Source organism: Hoplias malabaricus, chromosome 5 (assembly GCF_029633855.1).
Source record: "Hoplias malabaricus isolate fHopMal1 chromosome 5, fHopMal1.hap1, whole genome shotgun sequence".
Classification (NCBI taxonomy): domain Eukaryota; kingdom Metazoa; phylum Chordata; class Actinopteri; order Characiformes; family Erythrinidae; genus Hoplias; species Hoplias malabaricus.
This window is the reverse complement of record NC_089804.1, coordinates 15,129,747-15,156,200: the sequence shown is the minus strand read 5'-3', so window position 1 is coordinate 15,156,200 and position 26,454 is coordinate 15,129,747. Positions and strand designations below refer to the sequence as shown.

At 42.5% G+C, this 26,454-nt stretch overlaps 1 protein-coding gene across 2 annotated transcripts; it reads right to left on the bottom strand.

Moving 5' to 3' along the window:
• calcoco1a (calcium binding and coiled-coil domain 1a) lies at positions 1-26,454 on the bottom strand. 2 transcript variants are annotated; one of them, XM_066672041.1, is made up of 15 exons: positions 26,285-26,454; positions 21,760-21,903; positions 20,199-20,301; positions 18,767-18,969; positions 15,607-15,819; positions 15,262-15,410; positions 14,976-15,045; positions 13,844-13,999; positions 12,635-12,889; positions 10,288-10,413; positions 9,007-9,102; positions 8,619-8,703; positions 6,178-6,422; positions 4,813-4,904; positions 1-2,462 (listed from the first exon to the last, which is right to left on the bottom strand). In XM_066672041.1, exons 2-15 carry the CDS (start codon positions 21,889-21,891, stop codon positions 2,435-2,437), a joined length of 1,953 nt encoding a protein of 650 aa, XP_066528138.1. In that variant the 5' UTR covers positions 21,892-21,903; positions 26,285-26,454; the 3' UTR covers positions 1-2,434. The 2 variants fall into 2 exon arrangements, with proteins under 2 accessions (XP_066528138.1, XP_066528136.1); XM_066672039.1 differs by lacking the exon at positions 26,285-26,454 and adding an exon at positions 22,531-22,633.

Genomic DNA, 26,454 nt, shown 5'->3' with positions numbered 1-26,454 from the left:
TTTTATTATTGAAACCCAACCCAAACCCTTACAGTACTGCAGTCTAGAAAATACATACTTCATAAGTGAATATAAGATTAACTGCAGAAAAAAGAGCAAACACAAACCGAGAACATGAAATGGAAATAATAATCATAAAAAAAAAGTGAGGGACTTATTGCCATGAACACAGCTGCCCTGAAGAGAAGACCTCCACTCTGGAACCTCGGAGAGGTTCTAGATACGATTAAAGCTTGGTGTCTCTTGGTGCTGCGAACACGTAACCGAACATGGCACACTACAGACCACCACGAGATGACAAGCGTTCATAACATCTAGTAGATCCTGTGGTGCTTTTGTAGACAGGATGCTGACCATTTAATCCAACTCGGGCAGGTCAGGTGCTTGGATAACACACATAAGAACTCACCTCTAGGCTAAGTTTATGCAGTTAACACTAGGAGACCTCATCTGTTTATAAATCTGCATGCAGTTAAGGTCCGTACCCTCACTGCACTAATATGCGGGACGGAAGTAAGGTTTATTACTTTAAAAGCTGGCTACAGAATGTTCCACCAGGATGTAACAGACGGGACAGTGTGGGAGTAAACCCCAAACCCTTACAGTAAAATGTGTAATAACCATTAGATGAGTCGTCCAGTATAAAAAGCCATAGATACATGTCTTTAAAAGTAAGCAGAGGTTAGAGTTAACCGCATTAATGTCAAATCAGTAAAGCAGAGTAGGATACGCAGCGTTAACCCTCTTCAACTGCCTCCGTAGTTCTATCCTAACAGAATGAAAGGGACTGGTGGTGTGCTGTATCCTGTTAGCTAGCTTCACTGAGGCTAAACGGGAGGCCAAAAGGTGTTTCATAAAATCATCAATAACAAAGATGCTTTAGAATCTGTTCTGTGTCCGTCAGAACAGCTGGGCATTCCGACACGAACTGGAGCGCTGTTTTCCTCCAATATCAGGTCCCCCCCCCCCCCAATTAAATAGATCCGTCCGCAGAAGAAACGTGCTGCTCTCTCCGAATACAGACAATTCCACTGTCTAATGCTTATCTTATAAATATTCCTATAATAAGAAAAAAATATCAATGGCAGCCATTTATAATCATATGCTCTCTCTCTCTCTCTGTGAGTAGGACCAGCCCCGCTCCCCCATCATTGTTCATTGTGCTGAGTAGTGCAGGCGTCTGTCTGCTGATGTGACATAGCTTGACAGTTTGCATTCTCCTCCAGCATGTTAAAACAATGGCCTCGTGTGTCTGGGACGCAGCATGTGTTCGCCTTCATCCCCTTGAGGCTGGGGTGCAGGGTGGAACTGGCGACTAATAATTGGGGAGATAATTTGGCAAATATATATAAAATATAATAATAATAATAATGATTAAAAGCTGAGAGAGAATGGGGCTTGGGACCAAATAAAAAAATGGGATTGAGGACTCCGCATCAATGGCTAAAATGCCTTTGAGCAAGGCACCTGACCCCCAACTGGCCATGTGCTCATTGCCCCTAGTGTGTGTGGGTGTGTCAGTGTGCAAAAATGCTTATTAGTGTGTGTGTGTTCACTCCCACGAATGGGTTAATGTAGGGTCTCAATTGCCCCAAGGGGATTAATATATTATCTCTTCTTCTTCTTCAATCATACGCAGAAAAAAATGCCACATTTAAGATGTGTTCACTCACTATAACCAAAGTCTTTTGAGCACGAGTGCTGTCCTTTAGACACAGGACTGTACATGAAGTCCATGCCTCATGACTGTCACAGAACATAGAATAAAGTATTGCATAAAAGAAGGTGAATCTTATATTAGGAAAGTAACGGCAAGATTGCAGGAATCTAAAGTGCCACACCAGACTCTTCCTACACCTTCCACAACATCACCATCATCATCATCACCTCAGGCTCAACCTGAACTGCCATTCATTAATACATTCTTGCGATTTTTGCCCCAACACTTAATCATCACACAACCTGCTTAGGTGGCTGTTCTTATTTATCAACACCACAATAAAATATTACTGACACAAGAAGAAAAAAATCTACACTCTCAAACCTAGGTTAATGTGCTTAAAATTATTGCAATATCTTTGTTAACAACCCACAGAAATATACAAGCCTCATGGTAGTGATGTAAAGCAGAATTCAAAACCAGGCACTAACTTAATAACACATCTAAAATGTACACAACCACATAGTTACAAAGGGGCACACAAACACACGTGCCACACACCGAACACCGAACACACCGTCGTACACTCTCCTTGAAGCTTGTCCCTTGATATGTGTCATGGATTTGTGCAGGTAAAAGGCGGGCGAGACTGACTGGGCTAGTAACTTGTGCATACAGAAAGTGCATATAAAGTGTAAAGCAAATTGCATATTCAGACAGCTTGTCAGTATGTAGTGGAGGGTGAGAAGGTAACACCTCCTGCAGTTCCACTCCTCACCACATGAGGCTCTCTGCCAGGTCACTAAAGAGAAGAGGAAATAAAGGAGACCGTTATCAGCACATACACAGAATATGGCTAGAGTATGGTTCAATTTCAAAGCCATTTATACGCTCTACAGAGCATCTACATCAACAGTCATTGGGCAAGACTCCTAACACTCCACTTGAATTTATTTTAAACACCGTAAAAGGGGGCGTGGTGAAGTAGCCTAAAATCTTCTGATTGGACGGTCTGAGTGTAGAGCTACCGTTATTGGTCGATAACCTTCTCTGTAAACATTTAATTGGTCAGTCTGCACATCAGTAGTCACCCCCCCCCCCCTCTCAGTGTTTTGAAATAAGTTTACTTTGGAGAAGCTCTGTTTAAGAGGAGTGATTAGCACATGTCATTTTTAAATTTAGGCATCTTACAATTTTCAAACTACTGTCCATGTCTCTGATCCTCCAGAGCATATCTGATCAAGATCAGAATTTGTAAAGCTACATTGTGAGGTGACTGCGGGCTAAAAGGAGAAAATGGCGGTCAAACTGAGAAAGGAAACAACGCTGATGTCACACGACTTCTAAATCAGTTCACTAGAAAATATGGCATACTCTGTATGTAGGGAGTAGGGTGCAGTATGCTATTAGCTCCCTACTCCCTTAATCAACAGCAGCTGGTACAAATGATCTGCAGGCTTCTTCAAACTAAGAAAACAGCACCAAAACTCAGTTTAATCTTTGTCATCCATCATTTTGCCGGTAATACTAGGGGTGCAAATTTTTATATAACCGATAACAACATTAATAACCAATAATGGTATCTTTTTATAAATAAAGCTAATTCATATTGGATTAAAGCCAAGATAATTCTTTTTATCAGACGTTTTTAAAGGACAAGCCAGTATTTGTACATTTGTCTACTTGTTAATTTTATATTTAAAATGTTTTTATTTCATCTAGTTTACAGTATTTGTTAGTTGTTCATTTATATTTTTAATGAAAGATTTACGGCTAGTTCCGCATGAGCGGTTTCCAGAGGGGCGCTAATTAGTGCAGCACCGCGTTTGTTTTGAAGCGCGAGGGAGAGAGCGGCATAAAGTGGCTCCGACGGAGCGAGTGTTTTTAATCGTTTATCATCGTGTTTCAGCAATATATTCTAACGCAGAATGATTCTATATCTATTTTCATGTGTTTTATAAAAAGAACGGCTCCTGCACTGTGGTGTTTGAGAGTATCTTTCTGTCATTTAATAATAAAGTCAAGTCTAAGTCTTAACCTGCTGTGAGTGTGTGTGTGTACTGAGCGCTTATAAACACAAAATGGACGCCAAGTTATTGGTTGTAATATCGGCTAACATTTAAATATTGGACGGGTAATTAAAAAAAAACACTAGTTAATACACGACTAGAAGGTGACTATTTTGGATGCCCCTTGATCCAAGAACAACGGTGCTAATGAATCTCTTCTGTAGATCTTCATACATGAGGCTATGGCATCTACCTAAGTCTTCCATGATGACTGACACAGACCTACATAAACATCTATAAAGGCTTTCTCCGTCAAGCTGTTGTTGCCATAAATGTGCCTTGGACAGTTTCACCCTATAAAGTGTTATGACAAATGCCGCTTCCTGGAATACGCCTTTATGGATTTTTATGAAAGTTTATATCACTACTCATGAAAGGCATAGGTTATTTAGGTGTCAAGTGTAAAGACGCCCTTGTTGGATGTTTGGTCTGTCAAAGAAGGCGGGGCTTAGCCACAAGAACCCACCTGAATCTCCACTGGATTCCTGGACCAACAGCAATGTATGTAACATTTTAAAAGGAGAGAAGAGGAAAGAACGGAATGGGAGAGGACGAGTGTGAGAGAGAGGGAGAGAGTGAGTGAGTGAATGAAGTGGGAGAGAGATGGTTTTAATGATGCTGAAAATTGGCCGCTGAGCTCTGCCTACCCTTTCGGTAAATCATTGCTACGGCTGGCTGTCAACTTATCTGTCCTTCTGTCCTCCCATCATGACACTCCCTTCATCCTCCGCTCACTCTCCTACACCTTCTTTCTCACTCTCCGTCTTCCTCTCTTTATCCATATCTCTCTCTCTCTCCCTCAGCCAGCTCCCTCACTAATTTTATGAGGTGGTATTCAAAACTTCCATCTCACTGCCATATTCAGCCTGTCACATTGTAAATCTTTTCCTTAGGGGGTTTGGGTGTGTGTGGGACAGTCAAAGTTTACAGAGGACTTGTGAGGGCAGCGTGTACTTGACAGTGACGTGGACAGAGAGCACAAACATGACGTGGACAGGTGACAGGGAATCGGACTGTGACAGCGTGACAGGGGGTTTATGGGTGGGTGTGTGTTTGCATGGGTGAGAGAGCTTTTGTGGGTACCCGAGAGCATTGTCTTTGTGGTCAGGCAGGAGGAGGGCTGTCTCTTCTCCGGAGCTGTTTCCTCCTGAATGAGCAACCTCATACTCCTCTTCCTATATTAAAACACACACACACACACACACACACAAACATAAAACATAGCCTAAACCAAAAGTCAACAATACTGCCAGTTAATGGATGAACATTCATTCATTATCTGTAACCCTTATCCAGTTCAGGGTCGCGGTGGGTTCAGAGCCTACCTGGAATCATAGGGCGCAAGGCGGGAATACACCCTGGAGGGGGCGCCAGTCCTTCACAGAGCAACACAGACACACACATTCACACCTACGGACACTTTTGAATCGCCAATCCACCTACCAACCCGGAGGAAACCCACGCAGACACAGAGAGAACACACCAACTCCTCACAGACAGTCACCCGGAGGAAACCCACGCAGACACAGGGAGAACACACCACACTCCTCACAGACAGTCACCCAGAGGAAACCCATGCAGACACCGGGAGAACACACCACACTCCTCACAGACAGTCACCCAGAGGAAACCCACGCAAACACAGGGAGAACACACCACACTCCTCACAGACAGTCACCCAGAGGAAACCCACGCAGACACAGGGAGAACACACCACACTCCTCACAGACAGTCACCCAGAGGAAACCCACGCAGACACAGGGAGAACACACCACACTCCTCACAGACAGTCACCCGGAGGAAACCCACACAGACACAGGGAGAACACAATAATGGCCAATAGGGATGGTCCACTGTTTCTCTGACTATATTCTGTCTGCAAGAACGTGTATTTAAATTTATGAATTACGAATTGCTCTCTTCTCCGGTAAAGTAAACATTTCGGATGTAAAAATTCATGTTCTTATCTTGAAAATATGCTTCAATGCAGGCTTTAATTTGCAACTGAGAGGCTACAGTAAATAACAAATAATGTCATAAAAAATTATGACTACGTGTGGGAATATGACATTTATTGTCACTGTGATAAACTGTCACATTATGTCACAATATGCTTTTCTGACCATGTTGTGGAAATTGTCAGCAAAAACATGCTGCCCTGCAAGAGTAGGATGAGTTCTGTTTAATGGGGTTTAAAATCATTCACTGTATTCACTTTGACAGTCTTATTAAATGTCTGTTTCAGTTGATCAAACTCTGGAATAGCAACACCTCAACACGCTTGCAGGAGAACACCTCAACACGCTTGCAGCTAAACCCCTGCAATGAGAAGCATCAGGTAGAGTGATGGAGGGTCACACAATCAAGCCCCGGGAGTCTGACCACTGAATTTCATGTCCATATCCTTCAGCCCTACGCTGTGATACTGCAGGATGAAGGAGTACTCACCGACTCAGAACTGTGCGCGTGCGTGTCGTTGCTGGGCTGGTGTGGGGAGCACAGAGGGGCTGGCTGGCTGATGACCACTGTGTGAGAGGTGTGGAGATGTCGGGGGGAGGGAGGAGGCGTTGCAGGCAGCAAGAGGTCAGTCTGGGGCTGTTCACACAGGCCGTAGTGGCTCAGAGCCCTGGAGGAGCCCTGGAGAGCCTCTGGATTCTCATCCTCCGAGTCCGAAAGAGGACTGTCTGGACGGCCTGCAGGCCGAACACACACACGCACAAACACAGAGAGCCATGAGGGATTCACTGCCTGGTTGGAGATATACAGATGTATGCAAACAATGTGGCCAAATGTCCCTGGCTAAACAACATGTTGTTAATTTTCCAAGTGAAAATAACTTGACACTTCCCCTGCACTGAACACACACTGCACATTTTAATACATCAGAAAATCACGAGATAAGTATTTGAATTTATTTTACATTTGTGATGGATGGACATCACCAAGTACAAGAAGAATGTTATCTTTAAAATTGAACATAAATGTGACAAATCATTGTTGATGTGGTCTGAAACAGTCAAAGCTGAATTCAGGTTGACATTAAAGATGCCACCCAGTGGTAATCAAAATGCCTGCTTGGTGGTGTTTATACATCCGCAGACGTATCAAGTGTGAAACAGCAGTGTTCTAAACAAATGGGCAGATTCAGACAGCCATGGTCTCCTACATCACAAACCTACGGAACCAACCCCATCAGGTCGAGGGGTGGGGCTTTGCAGGCAAGCTCATTAACATTTATAGCATTAGCGGACACTGTTATCCAGAGCGACTTACAGTTTAATCCTGTTACAGAGGGAGGCTAATGTAGTGTTTGGAGTCTTGCCCAGGGACTCTTAACTGGTGTAAAATTGGGTGCTTGCCCAGCTGGGACTTGAACACTAGTCTTCTGTTCAGAATGAAGCTGTGTTGCCCACTAATCTCCAGTATTCCGGGGTGGAGTGATTTTGGTTTTTGATTTGGAAATAATGATTTAATTTGTCAATTTGATAAACACAGATGTGTTATATTGGTTTAATTAAAGGCAGAAGAGGGGCCTTAATTAAGTAAATATTAGATTCAATTTGTGATTTAGCTCTGGTCAAATGTAATATTTGTTGATATTAAATAAGATAATAAATACAAATATTATATACGTGGAACACATGTAAATACGGCAATTTTCTGCCAATTCCACATTTTCTGTTCACATGCTAAGATAATACTGGGAAAAAAAATAAAACAAAAAAATATGGTATTCATTCATTATCTGTAACCCTTATCCAGTTCAGGGTTGCGGTGGGTCCAGAGCCTACCTGGAATCATTGGGCGCAAGTCAGGAATACACCCTTGAGGGGGCGCCAGTCCTTCACAGGGCAACACAGACACACATTCACACACACGTACGGACACTTTTGAGATGCCAATCCACCTACCAACGTGTGTTTTTGGACTGTGGGTGGAAACCGGAGCACCCAGAGGAAACCCACGCAGACACAGAGAGAACACACCACACTCCTCACAGACAGTCACCCGGAGGAAACCCACGCAGACACAGAGAGAACACACCACACTCCTCACAGACAGTCACCCGGAGGAAACCCACGCAGACACAGGGAGAACACACCACACTGCTCACAGACAGTCACCCGGAGGAAACCCACGCAGACACAGGGAGAACACACCACACTCCTCACAGACAGTCACCCGGAGGAAACCCACGCAGACACAGGGAGAACACACCACACTCCTCACAGACAGTCACCCGGAGGAAACCCACGCAGACACAGGGAGAACACACCACACTCCTCACAGACAGTCACCCGGAACAGGAATCGAACTCACAACCTCCAAGCTTCTGGAGCTGTGTGACTGCGACACTTACCTGCTGCGCCACTGTGCCACCCCAATATGGCATTGGTTTTGCTATATTTTTATAGTTGAATTCAGCTGATAAACAGGAATTGTGAATTAGCTGAAGTGGGGTTATCTCTAGAGGTTATGGCTTTAGGTCGTCTATATTATTTAAACACATTTAACTCCTCACCTTATGCTTAGTGTTTTAAAAGTTATTTCAAGGTAAACCATTTTTCATACAAACATACTAAGAGACATATTCTATATATTCCAACATGTTTAGTTCAGCGAAATCAACAGCAACTAGGGCTTGTGGACAGGATGTGCACTTGTTTACTCAGAGATTACTGAATTAACACTGGCCCAAACTGCAGTCTGTACTCCCAGGACACCGGTGACTCTGGACGGTCCTGCGTTGTTTAAGAGTGATCTATAAGACGTTGTACAGTCCAGTTCTGAGGCAGTGCTCTGTGGCTGTGATTAGAAACAGTCTGTTTGAGGCTGTGCAGCATCATGTTTCTGACAGTGGAAATAGAAAAGTGTGAGGAGTTACTCACTCTGCAGCAGTGCAGTCGCGCTCCATTTGGATTCACTCAGCGCCTCCAGCCTCTGCTCCAGCTGCCGGATGTACTCAATCACCTCCTACACACACACACACACACACACACACACAAATATACACACAAGGTCAAGGAGGTGCATGTGACATTAAAGAGCTTCTAACACTTTCAGTTCTCTAACCTCAGAGACAGAGACCAGAACTGATGCTGTCTGTGACTGAATGGCTGAAGTCTATGAATATATACATAATTATTTTTTTTCCCTTTTATTTTATTAGAAATATGATAACGGAACTGAGTATACGTACTAATCGCACCAGTAAGTGAATTCTCTGTGTGCTGTGTGGAGGAGTGGATGTGTTTAGTGTATGGGATGAGTATTTACCTGTTTCTCAGTCTGCAGGTGCTCCTTTTCTTTCTGAGCCACTCTGAGACTGGCCTTCAGCTCCTGGAGCTCCCTCCGAGTCTCACTCAGCTGCACCTGAGCATTAACCCACACAGAGAGACTCACCCACATGTTTATCTCTGAAAATGAAGGCTGTAGCATTATTTTGAAAGTCATTATAGCTGTGACTGTTATTATGGTTCCCATCTTGTGACCATTCAAAAATATATTTTGAAAAAAATAACACACACCCAGAACATTTTTCATTTAAAATATCTTTCATATTTTTCCTATTATGTCTTTGTTTTTATAAAACAGTTTATCTTTTTTATTACGTTACCAAAAGCTGTAACGTCATGTTTAACCTCACTATTTTAATGTTAAACACTAATATAGATATGAGAAGTGCTCCATAAATAAAGCTGAATGAAGTTAAAACGAGAGGAACGAACTGTCCAATATCCATCATCACCCAGTGAGAGCAGCAGTGCCTTGAAGCTCCAGCTCCTAAACTACTGTAGCACACATGCTGTCAATTTGCTTAATACCTTCTTTTTGAGGGGAACTGAAGCTTCCAATTTCTTTTGTTAGTTTGCTGCTCATTGATTATTCCACAGTTCTCCCACAAGCACTGTCCTCAGCAGTGTTTGTTTCTTCTAAATCAACATACACCAACAGAATGCACACGAGGATGTGGTACCAATTGGTGCACACAAGACTAATTTCAGAATGGCCCAAACTGGAAAATGTGTACACAGTATTCAGCTGTACAATGTTAACCTGTTATTAAGGCGTTAACTTTGCATCTTCTCTGCTGAAACCACGATTCCCTCGGTTCGGTTTGATTCAATACATGCCACTGTACATTAAAAAAGGTCTGGCAGCGTTTGAAAAGGCTTACACTAGCACACCAGTCCAGTAGGTGGTGGTAATTCATCATCATTTGATCCAAAAGGAACATGGTGAGCACATGTACTGTGTGAAATACGCAGTGCAAAGTTGTGGAGTGTGCATGGCGGCATGTGCTTCACGTTACTGACCAAACCTATGCAAAGTAATTAAATTGAATCCGATGACGGAGGTGTTTTTAAGAAAATAAAACTGAGATGAAAATGCAAAGCAGTTTTTAAAGATCTCCACGGAGCATTTACATGTGGTCGGGGTCACGCATCTGTCATCAGTAACGCTGCCCTCCTCCTCAATTTCACGCTTTATTCTTCACACGAGTGCTCCAGACGTGTGCTTTAAGAGACAAGGTGTGGGACACGTGCTCACACTCACCCGGTTGCAGTCTTTCTCTCGTCCCAGCTCCACCTCAGCCTTCTGTCTCTCCATTCTCTCCTCCTGCAACAGCTCTTCCTTCTGCTGGATCTCATCATTCAGCCTCTCCAGACGCACCCTGTTCATCTGTTCACCCACACAAACACAATCATCACCTCGCTGACCCTCAACTAGAAAATCCATGTGCCCAGGGTCCAGCTTCCCACAGCATTAGAGGGGCGCAGTGTGGTGCTCACTCAACCCTTAACTCTCTGTGTTGACAGTTAGGTAGTGCTCTCCTCCAAGCGTGTTGAGCTAGAGTCATAATCCTGCCCTCGACCTCCAGAGGAGGTGGCACTGTGTGAACCTAGCTGACGGATGGAACTTCTATGGGCTATGCAAATACACTAAAACACTAAAAATATGACCAAAATAAATAAATAAAATAAACAGTTTGTCACAAATAATCACTCTACTTGGCTCTTTTATTTTGTGCTCTGACATTAGCTCCTCGGCTAAAGATAAAAACTTTTAACGACGTAGGCTTGTAAACATTATCAATGCGAGCTAATAAAAACACTGAGATCATTGGCTTTGCCTGAAAAAGCAAGGGAGACCACTACCGCTGCATTTTGAACATGTTAACAGATAAAGCTAAAAGATTATGGGCTATTAAAGTATATCAGTCAGAGATAAAAAGCCACCGACCTGCTCGAAAAGTTGAGGTAGCGCCTATTTTAAAGACATGGTGTGGAACATAGATATTTATTTATGATCCTTAGTTTGGTCATTTGGAACTTATACATTTATTTATACATTTATGCAGAAGTGTTATTCACAGGGTCTAATTCAATACCATTATGGAACCAACGCGGTTATTTCAAACCCATAAGGAACAAAAATATAAATACATTTTAAAAAATGCAGTCATTTAAAAGCTACTCTCAGTACCTCTTCATATTCTTAGGCTACATTCACACAGCAGATAAAAGTGGTCCAAATCAGGTGTCTCTGTTCTGCTGTCTGTATAATGTGACCTATATCTGACATCAGTCTGAACAGAATACGCTCCAAAACTGATGGATGTGTGCTAAAGGTGATTCAGGCTCGATAACAATAAGTCTGTTTCACTCAAAGTACTTCTTATTTTCTTGGAATTGAAGGAATCAGATTGGTGTTTTGCTGTAGTGCTACATCACACAATTACCTTTTCTTTATTCGTTAATATTCTGTGTTAAAAACAGAGTGTTATTTAAAGACTTTTCATTCATTCATTGTCTGTAAGCGCTTATCCAGTTCAGGGTCACGGTGGGTCTGGAGCCTACCTGGAATCATTGGGCGCAAGGTGGGAATACACCCTGTCACAGGGTGACACACACTCACACATTCACTCACACACTCACACCTACGGACACGGGGAGAACACACCACACTCCTCACAGACAGTCACCCGGAGGAAACCCACGCAGACACAGAGAGAACACACCACACTCCTCACAGACAGTCACCCGGAGGAAACCCATACAGACACAGGGAGAACACCCCACACTCCTCACAGACAGTCACCCGGAGCGGGACTTCAGGTCCCTGGAGCTGTGTGACTGTGACACTACCTGCTGCCCAATTTATGCCATAAAGAAGCATATCAAAACATGAACTGATATTTCTTTCACTTTAAGGCTAAATTTGCCGGGTCTCTCACAAACGCGTGATCTCCAAAGAGAAACAGAGGAGCGCTCGCATAATGAGTTCAATATTTCCATATCTACATTTATACACCTTCATAGTATCATCATGAACAACATAACACTATTCTTCATCTCTTAATCCTTAATATAAACGTTTTATTTTCTCTTAAATGAGAGACAAGAACCTGGATTAAGAAGTTTCGCAGCTTTTTCATTTTCCAATATTTTTTTTTACAAAAATGCTTTGAAAATCTGATTTGAAAAAGATTCAATGTGATTTACGGTTGAACCTATGAGTCAGTGGGTGTTGTTTCAAAACTGAGACTGCTGATTACATTCTGTAAGAATGTTATTAATAACTGTTATCTTACTGATAACTATGAATATATTCATATAGAAACACCTTGTGTCAAATTACTCATTTTAGTAATTCTAAAAAAGTAATGTCTTTGCAACTAACAATGAAGTGCAACACACACACACACAAGATGGTGACTTAGTGAGTCACCCACAAGGGGGCAGCCTTGTTTAAAATTGATTAAGTGTATACACTTACACATCCGGTTCATGACTGAGGGAACAACCTTAAACATATCACAACATACTGCATACAACAGAGATCCTACACACAATAGGTTCCTGTTAAAAAAAACAGTTTTCAAATGTGGGGCTGTGCTGACCTCAGCGCTGGCCTGCAGGCTCTCCCTCTCCTGGGCCCAACTCGCCCGGCCCTCTCTCAGAGCCAAGCTGCTGTCTGCGAGTTGCAAGGTGAGCTGTGCTGCCTGCAGCCTGGCCTGGTGTAGCTCGGCCTGAGCCCCGTCTCGCTGAGCCCCCAGCTCCCTCAGCTCGGCCCTCAGAGTCTCCACACAGCGCTCACTAGCAGCCAGTCGCTCCTGTATTCCCCGCAGGTCTGACAGAGCCGACTCATTGGCAGCCTGCAAAACACACACACAGACACTCACAAAGAATACCAGGACATATATTCTGTATTGATCCTGCTGATACTTGGCCTTTTCCTGAAGGTAAAACATCTGTGAGTTTGTGAAAGGCTCTAGGGCGGCATGGTGGTGCAGCAGGTAGGTGTCGCGGTCACACAGCTCCAGGGACCTGGAAGTCGTGGGTTCGATTCCCGCTCCGGGTGACTGTCTGTGAGGAGTGTGGTGTGTTCTCCCTGTGTCTGCGTGGGTTTCCTCCGGGTGACTGTCTGTGAGGAGTGTGGTGTGTTCTCCCTGTGCCTGCGTGGGTTTCCTCCGGGTGACTGTCTGTGAGGAGTGTGGTGTGTTCTCCCTGTGTCTGCGTGGGTTTCCTCTGGGCGACTGTCTGTGAGGAGTGTGGTGTGTTCTCCCTGTGTCTGCGTGGGTTTCCTCCGGTTTCCTCCCACAGTCCAAAAACACACGTTGGTAGGTGGATTGGCGACTCAAAAAAGTGTCCGTAGGTGTGAGTGTGTAAGTGAATGTGAGTGTGTGTGTTGCCCTGTGAGGGACTGCTGCCCCCTCCAGGGTGTATTCCTGCCTTGCGCCCAATGATTCCAGGTAGGCTCTGGACCCACCGTGACCCTCAACTGGATATGGGTTACAGATAAATGCAATACACACATAAAATACTGAGCAAAACTATCCATTTAATGTCCAGTAAAATTAAATTCCACAGTTTATACTGTGGTGGCCGTGTTGGAAATAGCTTTATAATGGATGTATAATAACGTGAAGAAAAAGAAATGGAGTGTTCTAGCCAATGATTCAATGGTTCTTTCAAGTTTTTAAAAATTATTTAAACACAGACAAAAAAACTTATAACAAATCTGCCTCATTAGGAAACCAACTAAATCAAGCTCCTTTCTTGCTTCAAATAGAAGTAAAAATCTGTGAGAAAGAGAGAGAAAAACACACCTCCTTCCTGTGTGCATTGTTGAGTTTGTGTGTGAGTGTGGTGATGGTGTCTCGCAGCTGCAGGGCATGAGTGTCTCTCTGGGCGAGCGAGCTCCGCAGACTCTGGAATTCTGCAGACAGACTGTGCAGCTCTTTTTCCGTTTGCTCCAGCTTCAGCTAAAACAACAAAACACAACATGTTCACACCACAGTAACTTCCCTACCCTCGCAATTTTACATCTCACTACTACTTACATCAGTAACATGTTCCAAAAGTTTGTGGACACCTCTTCTATTTTAACATGTAACCGCTGTAAACACAGGCTGTGGACTGTACACACACAGCTCATGTCATTTCCAAAGAAAAAGCACTGATGAGAAGAATAGAATGCTCCACGGCAGCTTCACAAGTCTAAGGTCATGATATAAATCTCACCAGTACTGGGCTGTAGAGAAGCGGAACTGCATCCTCTGAAGAGAAGGGGCTCCTGATAACACCTCTGAAATGAGTTATAGCAGTGCCTGTGCTCCAGAACTAATCATCCAACAGCAGTACCTGACCTCATTGATGCTTTTATGGTTGAAAGGCCTCAAATAATTACAGGGGGGGGGGGATCCAAACTCTAATGTAAAGCCTTCTCAGAGGACTATACGCTGTTACTGCAGCAAAGAGGGAGAAACCTCTACCACTTCCACCACAGTGCAGGTTTGATTAAGATGATTCTGATCACTCTCAGAGCTGCAGTGACACTGAAACGGTGGTGGTGTGTTAGTGTGTGTTGTGCTGGTACGAGTGGATCAGACACAGCAGTGCTGCTGGAGTTTTCCAAACGCTCAGTGTCACTGCTGGACTGAGAATGATCCACCAACCAAAAACATCCAGTCAACAGCACCCTAGGTCCACAGATGAAGGACTAGAAAGCGACACAAACACAAACTGTGCAGCAACAGATGAGCTACTGTCAATGACTCTACATCTACAAGGTGGACCGACGAGGTGGGTGTGCCACGGTGTTGGACAGTGAGTGGTCTGTATGGTCAGTAGAGCTGAGAGAACGGACAGTGAGTAGTGAACCCTGCCCTAAACCTAACCCCCACCAACACACACACACTCAACAGTTGCAATATTTAGATATTACATCATGCATCATACCTTAAGGTCCTTGCGTTCACTCTCCTCTTCCTTCTTCTGAGCTGTTGCTTTCTTTGCACGCTCTTTCATCCTGCAGAGGGAGACAACATTCCCCTTCAGAAAGAACTGGCACATGCATAAAAAAAGGACAACAGCAGACACAGACCTGAATTTGGAAATCAGCCAATCAGCCATTTTAGGGAACGTATTTCTGGCAATTGACAACTAAAAAAAGAAATGTAAAAAATGTTGGAAAGTGTTTATATATTTTCAAGCATGGTTTATCTCCAGTATTAACCAATCTGACCTTTCCAAGTCTGTCTCTCTCTCCAGGCCTCTCTGTGTCAGCACTCTGATGTCCTCTTCCAGCTGACTGATCCTCTCCTCGCCAGAAGCTTTCTTAATTAGGAGAGCCTGCTTCTCTTCCTGCAGAGCCTCGGCTAGAGCCTCCATCCCCTGAGAGAGAGAGAGAGAGGTGTCAGGAGTCAGAGAGGGAAAAAGAGTCAGACACAAAAAGGCTCAATGCTCCCGCTCTCACTCACATTTAGCAGGCTGATGATCCTCCACAAGGGGGCAACATTTGCAATCAATTAGCCTTTGTTGCTTTACACCAAGTCTGTGTTCTAATAACTGCAGCCCTAATATCCTTTACCTCCTGCTTCTTCTTCATCTTCTGCACTTGCTCTGTGGCCTGCTTGAGCTCGTCCTGCAGGTCGGCGATCTCTCGCTCCAGCTCTCTTTGCTTCTTCTCCCAGGTCTCTTTGACCTTGTCCCCGCGTTCTCGTTCCCGACTGAGGCTTATTTCAGCTGCCTCCAGAGCCTGACGCAGCCCGGCCCTCTCCTCCAAACACTCCTCCAGTCGGCTCTGACCAACATATGACAAAGGAAAAGGAGAGATTAAGACCAAGCAGTGTTTTTTACTTAATTTTGAAAACCTCTGCCTGACTGAATAATTCAGAGTTAAGTAACAGATTTCACTGAGATTGATGAGAAATGCTCTGTTGTAGAGAAACACAGAGTCTGAATTGTTCACAGTGGTGGTGATAGGAACCAGATGTCCAAGCCATTAAATGCCTTAAATAATTGGGGCTACATTCTAGAAAAATACACTCAGTCAGTTCCAAAAGGCTATGTATGGTGCTCCATCACAACAAAGAATGGTTTCATCCTATTCTACCCTTTGGCTGCAAGAGACGTATAGCAGTATAGCAGACCAACTCATTACTCAAACAAACAAATCACATAAAAACTGACTTTTGCAATGTTTTTTTTTTTAAACATTTTTTTATTCCTCATTTAGATGTTAAAATGAAATAAATACAAGTATGGATCCTGACCCATTAATCCATGTTTTTAAATAGAGCTCTGTTCTTCTGTGTCAGTCAGTAGAGAAGCTAGGGCTATGTCCCAGATAGAACCATACTCACTACATAGTGCACATCACAGATAATAAAATCAATAATATTTGATTGAATAATTACACACTGATCTGACAAGGAGATGTGAACTTTGAGTTATACTTTCAGAGCACTGGGACCGAGGGATCAGATTATTAACCCTGTAAACAAGGGGAAAATATGTGACTTATTCTTGGAGCATTGTGCACACTGGAACAAAACATGAGGGAAATAACGTGCTAACAGCCTTTCAGTAAATCCTATGACAAAAATGCTAATATGGCTAACAGAGTATAACATATTTTATTTCTTCTACTCATTATACATCACTGGGCGATACTTTACTCCTCCTGACACCGAGAGATGGTGGGCTTCTGTGCTTCAGAGTGTTGTGAGACTCAGGAGAGGATTTTCAGATCCCTCTGAAACCAGAAATGCTATTCAAATATGGTGGCCATACGTGACTGGAACCCATGGTTTGGTCAGTGCTCTTCTATGTAGATGCTACAAACTTTTAATGGTATTAATGGACTGTGATCTTTTCTGCCGGGGCATTTGAGTTTGTTTTGTACCCAGCAGCTAAGTCTGCAGAAATTATTATGTCAGATAAATTAACACGGAATAAAGAAATACAAACAAAGCCTGTTGTGTGAGCAACAGCTCTATGAAAGGGCTATGAATAAAGCTATTAAGGTTAATGGCGGGTCATGCCTTAAGGTAGTGGGAAAGTCATGCCTTGTCCTCTTTTGCCGATATACACTACGGGCTTAAAGAAGCAGGCGCCGATTTGTTTCCCGCTGTCAACTACATCAAAATATGTGGAGCTGCAGGGAATTGAAGCACAGAAGCTCTGATGTCTCTGTGGTCTACTGGAAAGGTCAGTCTAGGCCAATTTCAATCAAAGTAGCTCCATGTGATAGCAGTGATGTCCAGCACAATTGTGTAGATTTGTGCACAATTACACAACCCGGGAGGCTTCACAATGAGCGCTCTATGTTCCTCAGGCGATGCTCAACCTCCTACGTCAAACTCTGCTACACGAGGCTGTATCTAGAAGACACGAGCAGTTGTCTTTGTTTATCCGCCGCATGTGTATAAAATAAGCTGAAGTGGGCATTAGCCTGCGCTGGCAATCATATTCTCAGCCAATCAAATCCCCTCTTATAAATTTGAACAGCTGTGGTAAACGTAAATTGGGCTTGGATGGCGGGAGCTTATTGGCAGGAAGCAAGCCCAATATAAGCAAACGCACAGTTGAGCCAAAACATTATAACCCATTGCCTCATAAGCTGCTGGTGGAGGGAATGTGATTCTCTAGGCAATGTTCCAGGCACAGGCTTAATCTACCCTGGGGATGCTGTTCCCACTGTTTCTGAAATGACTGATTTTGTCCCCACCACTTTCGGAAAGTGTACTGTGAAAATATTTTATGTAACGGCTCGCTGTCCGAACAGTACCCAATGACCAGGTATTTCATCCATTAGAGCCGCTCTGTCCTGCAGGAAAAAACAGATCTGCACTTCTGCTTCCTCAGTGTAAAGGTTCTTTCTTCTATAAGTGCCTCTGCTTTTCGTATTCAATAATAACTCCAGTGATATTCTTCTTGTTTTAGGAAATAAAGGTAACAAGTCTATGGGTATGTTACTTGCACCTCCAGCTATCGTTAAGAAGGGTGAATACACTCCAGTTCCTAACCTGGGTTACACTCTCTCCTCTTCAACTCGGGTTTTAAATTTGGGTTCTGACCCATAAAGGACCTTGGGAGCACATCAGTCCAAGTCTGAAGCCTCTTTACTGGCTTCCAGTACAGTACCGGGTGCAATATAAACTAGTGATGGTTTGTAAAATTCTTGATGGCCTCCTATTTAAGCAGTGTGCTTCATTTATACTCCCCAGAACACATTCTCCGCTCCTCTGACTCGCATTCAGACTCACTTTAAGTTCAGTTTTAAATGTCATCTTTTCATATTGTGTTATGGGTGAGGCTGATCTGGGATTTCTTTTCCCTTTCTAATATTCATTCATTCATCCATTATCTGTAACCCTTATCCAGTTCAGGGTCGCGGTGGGTCCAGAGCCTACCTGGAATCATTGGGCACAATGTGGGAATACACCCTGGAGGGGGCGCCAGTCCTTCACAGGGCAACACACACTCACACATTCACTCACACACTCACACCTACGGACACTTTGGAGTCACCAATCCACCTACCAACGTGTTTTTGGACTGTGGGAGGAAACCGGAGCACCTGGAATAAGAGTGAAAAAGCTAGACCTTTTCTACATTACAAAACTATTGTATTATTCAAGGAATCTGATTTTTAAATAAGACTTAAACCAACAGTTACGCGAGTTCCTAGACTATTATAAATAATACAATGTCAATGAGTGTGCGCGAGTTTGTTTGGTCCTCACCTGCAGTAGCTCAGCTTTGGGGATGACCAACAGCATGTCCTCCCCCTCCTCACCGCCCCCCTCTCCCTGCTCCAGAGTGACCAGCTCCTGCAGAGGCTCAGGGGCAGTGAAGGTGAAGGCAGAGCTGTGAGAGCACACCTCACCTTTACCGTCCACATACACAAACTGATACTGATCAGACCCGGATCCTGGCAGATAACAGGCTGCGAGAGAGAGGACAGGGACGCAGAATGTAAAGAAGGATAGGAGCAAGGGGAGGATGGGAATGAAAGAATGTAGGGAGGAAGGGAAGATGAAAGGAAGTGTGGGCAGCAGAGGAAAGAAACAGGGACAGGAGATTGGAAGGAAGGGGTATGGGAAGTAAGGATAGAGGCAATAAAAAGGGAGGAATAAAGGAAGGAATAGAGGAAAAAGTAGGAAGGAAAAGATGGAAAAGAAAAAGAAAGTCAGTGTTTTGACAGTGTGTTAAACGTGATTTTTTTTCTTACTGTTTCCTTACTTTTGACCTTTTGCAATTAAATCTTTGTACATAAACATTTAGAAAGAGCCTCAGTCGCCGGAGACTGGGAGTCCTTCCCTCTCTCTTCATCACAAGCAAATTCTTGCCCGTGCAGAACAGCAGGAGAACAGTTAGCATTCTCCTGTGAGCATGTTGAGGTGTCCACTGGTGCCGCATGTCTCAGAGAGGACGTCTGTGCTCGCCCTCCCCCTCCCTGGTTGGGGGCATAGTGTATGATTGGGGGAGTCCAAGCTAACCTGTGGAACTGGTGAGGAATAGATCGAGGACACGCTCTGGTGCCTTTTCATAAAGATCTTCAATTATCAGATCTGCACCAACTAAATATAAACACACACTGATTCTCTTTCCAATTCTCCAGCAATCAACAGCCAATCAGACGCTACTGAGCTCAACGATGACCTCATCAAGCTCGGTCAGTGGCTGAGGCAGTTTTGCTGTGTCCTCTGAAGCATTCAGTCACTTGGCTCTTTGTGCCATTGTCTGCCGTCGTCATTACTCAACCCCTCTTTTCAACACCGCCATTCTGGACCAGGCATGTTAAGATCCTTAGAGATATGTTGACACTCACACGCGCACAGCCCAGAACCCTTTTTAGCTCACACTGTATTCTAACAGCCTAATCTAAGCATTTCTCACTCAGTCTTACTCCGTCTCATTCAATAAGGTGAGGCCAATGACAGGTGGATGATGTTAGCTTCATTTAAAGCCTCAGTTTGGCAATATATTAAATACCCAGTAGTTTACCCTTAGTCCAAATGAATGGACTTAGGCCAATGAATGTTGAGTTTGCTTCTTGGTCTTTGCCCTGTATCAGTAAAGCTAATCTAACTAATACAAAATGGATGTTTATGACAACGGCACTGCTGGACCCTGGAAAATTAAAGGCAAAGGGAGCTCAGAGATGAGAAGAACCTTGGAAGTGGACGCAGCAGTTGACTTCGGTCCCTTCTGTGTAACTGGATGGAGCCAGAGCCCATACAAACGTATGGTAGTCCCTTACAGAAGACCAGCCCACCTGGCCAAACATAAAGAACACAGTAAAACAACTGCTGTAAACTTTACAGTAATTTACAGCCCAACGTTTCCAATAACATAATAACATCTTAAAAGCTAAGCACCACTTAATGGACCTCCATGAATATTTCACATTATTGTAGTTACTGACATATATAAGTATGAATTAAAATGAAAATAGCAGCTTAATTTGCTTTAAAACTGACAATTTTATTAAATTGACGGAAAAACCCGAGCTCGCTACGGAAATTCTTGAACGCAACCGTGACGTCACTGGTGGACAACAGCTGAACAACGCCGCGGTAAAACACCGTTATGACTGACTGTTATGACAGTATCTAGCTAAATAACCAACATTATTCATGACAATAGCCTAGCAATAAGCTAAACTCAAATTTAGAGGTACAGTTATTCTTGTAAATGTGATGGAAGTCGAACTCGAATTCATCCGACACTATAAACCTCCGTAATGCAGCTACGTAGCCGAGTATAATCTGAGACACCGAGTTTAGCGAGTCAAACTAACGTTAACTAACACCAACTAAAACAGGCGAAGTGAGTGTCCTTACCCTGTTTACCTCCATGTTACAGAGGCTCTTGAACACCTTTCGTTGGTGTCCTTACATGCCCATATTGTTGGAAAAGCGCCAGTAAAATGAGCTACAGATAACGGAGTGAGTGGATGGTCCTTTCCAAAGTGCCCGTTTAAAGTTGACAAATTTAGTCCATTTTCTGGATATTTTGGGATCTTTGGGCCATTTGTTCACAGATGTCCCACTGTACATTGAATGATTGCAGCCAAAAACAACACACCTTTTTGTCATTTTGTATTAAATTAAGTGTAACTTCTAGAGTTGTTGTCCACCATCTACGTCACAGGCAAGACGCCTATTAGAGTTTCCCAACACCGTTGGGGGGGGGGACCAACAGTCTTTTAAACCTTATTCCTTCAATTAGTAAGAAGTAACATATTTTCTGACTATCAATAAACACAAGTTAGGAACTCAAATTCCACTGTATTTATTTGTTTGACACTTTCATATCGCTGGTGCTTAGCCTTTAAGCTGTAGTACACTACTGCACTCTGTTTTGAATTCTGGGAGTTGTATTTAATCATTACCTTTCTAAATTATTTGTAGTTGTTATAAAAATACATATATATTATTATTAAATTATTACATTACACATGATTAAATTATTATTTACAATTTATTATTGTTTGTTGTAACATTTTTAAATACGCTTACTACTTTTAAAAACATGCTTACTATATGTGAAATATGCATACTATATTGTAAGCATGCATACTACATTTCATACTACATTGTAACTATGAATGCATAAGCTATTGTAAACTCCTATACTGCACATTACTGTATATTGACAACCGAAAGATGGTCACAGAAAAGATAAAAGATAAGGTGATGAATGTTATAATGATTGAAGCAGTCGTGTCCACCTTAAAAAGGCCAATCCAGTCATTGCTGGCCCAGCTGTGCTGAGAACTGATACTGTAGTGACATTCCACTCGGCTCTGAGGGAAGTAGCTGCTGCCCACGTTTCGAAACTCCACCTTCCAGGCCTTCTCCATCGCCAAAGAGTCCTGAAAGACAGAACGGCTCTTCTTATTCTATTTTCTACTCTTGTTTTTTGGACATATTATGCAAATATCACCTGCTCAGTACATTTACATGTTCATTTGTGTATTTGAAGCATTGAACCTTTGAAGGGTACAACTGGGGTTTATTTGCTAACTTGTAACATACTGAGGGAAAACTGAAACATAATAGATTCAAATATTTGTTTTCAAACTTTCCCCGCAGTATGTTACAGAAATAGATGTAGGGCAAGTGTTCACTTGTTTACAAATTATTTGAGTGTGTCCACATTGTAGCAGGAGTGCACATTTTACGACCAGTACCTTTAGATGAGTTATGAATTACTATAAACACAGAGAAACATTCACCTTCTTCCTAAGTAAGTGGGATGGTACAATACAAAATGTATAAAACGTATAGAACCACAAAATAAATTATTACGTAGAAATAAATAGAGTGTAATAAATGTAACATTAATTAGAACAAGAATACAGTAATCTCTCGCTACTTCGCGGTTCATCTTTCACGGATTCGCTACTTCGCGGGTTTTTTCAAGGGGGCTTTTTTATTATTTACATGTATTAGACTGGACCTGTAGGTGACAATATCATTTACAAGTGTTTCTTACGTACAGTACGTGTATTGTTCATGTCCACATCCGAGTGAAATTTACTGACGCTAAATCACAGCTCAGGAATGACTCTATTAAAGAAACTGGTGGGATATCACACGTAGTTCCAGCTGAAAAACATTATAGAATGACTGTTTAATGCGAAGGGCGGGTTGTTAACAGCACAGGGAGGGTTTTAAAAGTCTAAATACTCGTTAAATACATATATAAAAAATATAGATATCTTTCCTCTACTTCGCTTTTTTTTTGTTTTTCGTGGGTGGTCTTTGAACGCATCCCCCGCGAAAAGATCACTGTACTAAACTAGGGTGACCAGGCGTCCTCTTTTACCTGGACATGTCCTCATTTTTAGACTTAAAAAATGTCCGGGATTTTGTTTTTCTAGAGCTTACATAGAACTTCGAGAAGTTTCGTTCACAAACTAGTCCCGCCCTCCCCTACTCCGATTGGTTCGCTTGAGTGTGAAGGGGGCATGGTGAAGGAGCCTAAAATCTTCTGATTGGACGGTCTGACTGTAGAGCTACCGTTATTGGTCGAGAACCTTCTCTGTAAACACCCTAACTAAACATAGAAAAGACTAAATATGTACACAACCAGATATATATAGCCCATTGTTATTAACAAAGAACAGAGTGGACTGCACATATAATACACAAGTTCTGAAAAACAACTACGTTAATACTGCACTTTAAAAGAAACAAGTGATTTGCCTTTTAGGGCCACACTGACAGAAACAGAGACAGACCTTTTGGTTTAATTGACATACGAGAGACATTGAGACATGGGAAATGAGGTGTTGCATTAATATTATAATAATCATTATTAGAAATACTATTGTTATTAAATGTAGTAGCTGTTGTGGCCTCATCAGTAGGGAGACTATACCAAGAGGCCTTTATGCAAATATTAATTGATCAGGACTTTAATAAGGATTAACAACACCGATTCGCTAAAAAAACGTTTTCAAACAAGGTGAAAGTTCATCTCCGAATGACTAGGACAAAGAAAATGAAGAGAGAACACGCCTGAGGGTGAATAACGAAGACAAACCTGACGTGTGAAACACCTCGGTGATCAAATGTGCATCAAAACCATAAATCACAGGACGCTTCAGCAAACTACAAATTATCTGATGGAGTGCTGGAACACGACTGTGTGAGAGCTGTGTGAAGTAGTTTAAAGATCAGGAGTGACAGTTGGCTCCAGCGTCTAAACAACTGAAGCCATATTTTTATCTTTTTATTCATGCTTTCTTTTTTTTTTCTTTTTTTGCCAACCCCTGTAATCTCCTGGGCCTTCCTCTCAATGTGCTTTAGCTTCCAAGTAAACAAAGCCATTACTTCAACATTGGCCTAAGACCAAGCTTCAAAACAAAGGTAGACTGCTACCACAAGTGGGTAGTAAACACTGACATCTCTTTACTTAAGCAACAACACCTTCAGGTGTGGATTCACATCTACATTTCAACACAACTAATCACAGAACTGCCAAATTAGTGTAGAATACCTCAAAAATGGCCCAAAAGCTAATTCCAAAATTAGTAAATATGCCTTTAGTCTATAAATAATTCTAAACAACTCTATAAAACTCTATAAAAAGGCATTTTATTATGATTTAAAAGCTAAACACTAGCTATTGTGGATTAGGCTACATATTAAAACCATATAAAGTCAAAACAATAAATATAACTAGAATTGTAATAGATTATATATGTATAAATGAGGAGATAAAGACAGTGCCACACTGTTATTTGTGTACTGTATTTAACTCTGTACTAGATTTGAGCTTTTTTTGAGTTTGAGCCTAATACATAAATGTGTTGCTTGCGTGCATAGCAACAGGTGTCACACTGGAAGCAATACAATACAACAGGCTTTAATTAGCAATAGGAAACGAAGCGTATTGTATTACTAGAACCGAGAACACTTTCTTGAATTAACAAGGCTTACACAGTTAATAAAAACCTTGGCAAAAATACAATCCTTTACCTAAGCTCCTCTAGATTTTACTGAACGGCTATTAAATTACAAATAAACCCACAAAAACAAAAAGATAACAAGGATGTTGTTTTTCCATAAAGCAGGACTTCTAAAGCTGCTAAATCTCCAACAAGGTTGGAGACTCATTCTACAACTGGAGATACAATTCAGCTCAAGCACAAATTAACAGATACACATTTGATTTTACGGATTTAAATGACTACAACAATAATGTAATAAGGACATAGCATCCCCTTGTGTAGCAGTTTCTGTGAGTGAGTGGGTTACAAGCCAGACCCAGACACGAGAACAAGACTAGGTCCTTTTTTAAAATTTCCATACCACCTTAAATGTAACAGAAATAAACAGCTGCATCGTTTTAAAGTGGAATAGGTTATTTCTATTAAGTAGGGTGACCAGACGTCCTCTTTTACCCGAACATGTCCTCTTTTTTAGACTTAAAAAATATCCAATATTTTGTTTTTCTAGCGCTTACATAGAACTTCGAGAAATTTCGTTCACAAACTAGTCCCGCCCTTCCCTACTCCGATTGGTTCGCTTGAGTGAGAAGGGGGCGTGGTGAAGTAGCCTAGAATCTTCTGATTGGACGGTCTGACTGTAGAGCTACCGTTATTGGTCGATAACCTTCTCTGTAAACATTTAATTGTTCAGTCTGCACGTCAGTAGTCCTCGTTTACCTCAGGCAAAGCTCATGTACCTACCCTCATCTCGAGCCGCTATGCCGAAACGTAAATGTAAGTTCTCGGATGAATTAAAAAAGAAATTCCCATGTTTTGTGTAGCAAATAAAGATGTAAATGACCTAAAAGCACACATAGGTTCAGTTACCTCTTTTTCACCATATCAGATCTGGTCACCCTATAGTAAGAGTCTTGTGAAACTCCAGCTTTGCAAAAAAAGAACCTTGGAAACGACGTGCTGAAAATATACAATTTTAAAATAAAATTTTGAAGTGACACTGACATGGTGGTGGTGGTGATGTGTTCATTTGTGTTGTGCTGGCATAAGTGGATCAGACACAGCAGTGCTACTGGAGTTTTTAAACCCCTCACTGTCACTGCTGGACTAAGAATAGTGCACCAACCAATAATACCCTGCCAACAGCGTCCTGTGGGTGGCGTCCTGCGTCCACTGATGAAGGACTAGAGGACGGCCAACACCAACTGCAGCCGCAGACGTGCTACTGTCTGCACGTCCAGCCGTACTGCTGTGTCTGATCCACACGGATCTGCACAACACACACTAACACCACCACCAGCTTGTCAGTGACATTGGGGCTGATAAAATGGACATTATCTGCAGAGAACGGGTGTTTTTAATGTTATGGCTGAATATATACATGCATATACACTTGATTGATTATCAAACAACACTCATTTGTACATACACTGCGGTCCGAATTTAAGAAAGACTCTAGATACCTCTGTCTTCTAAGGGGGGCCCTTTATAAAGAAACAAACTACATTCTTCACACAGCTGCCAGATGCAGAAGCAATAAAGGCCCGAAAGCAGAACACTTGACCACTAATGACTACATCGTGTCCACTGATATACCGATAAAACCCACACACAAACAACCAACATCGAGCAACGGCAATACACAACAGCGCTTGAACTAACTGGCAGATATTAACGTGGTGCAGTTTTAATGGGAAGCTCGACCGTTTCATCTGTCGTCATTAACTCTGTTTGCGTGACAACGTGCCCTTAGACTTTCTTCAGCAACTACGCATCTGTTTAACATCAAATAACTCACCTGCTTAACTTTTCGCGGCTACACGCTCCTTTCTGTCCAGTTACTAGCGGTTAACAACCACTAAATTCATCGACAAAAATAAAATTTTCGTTTAATTCCCCTAAATTCCCTATTCGTCTGTAGCAATGCCTCAAGCCTTTAACAACAATAACAAAAACAGAAGCATGGCT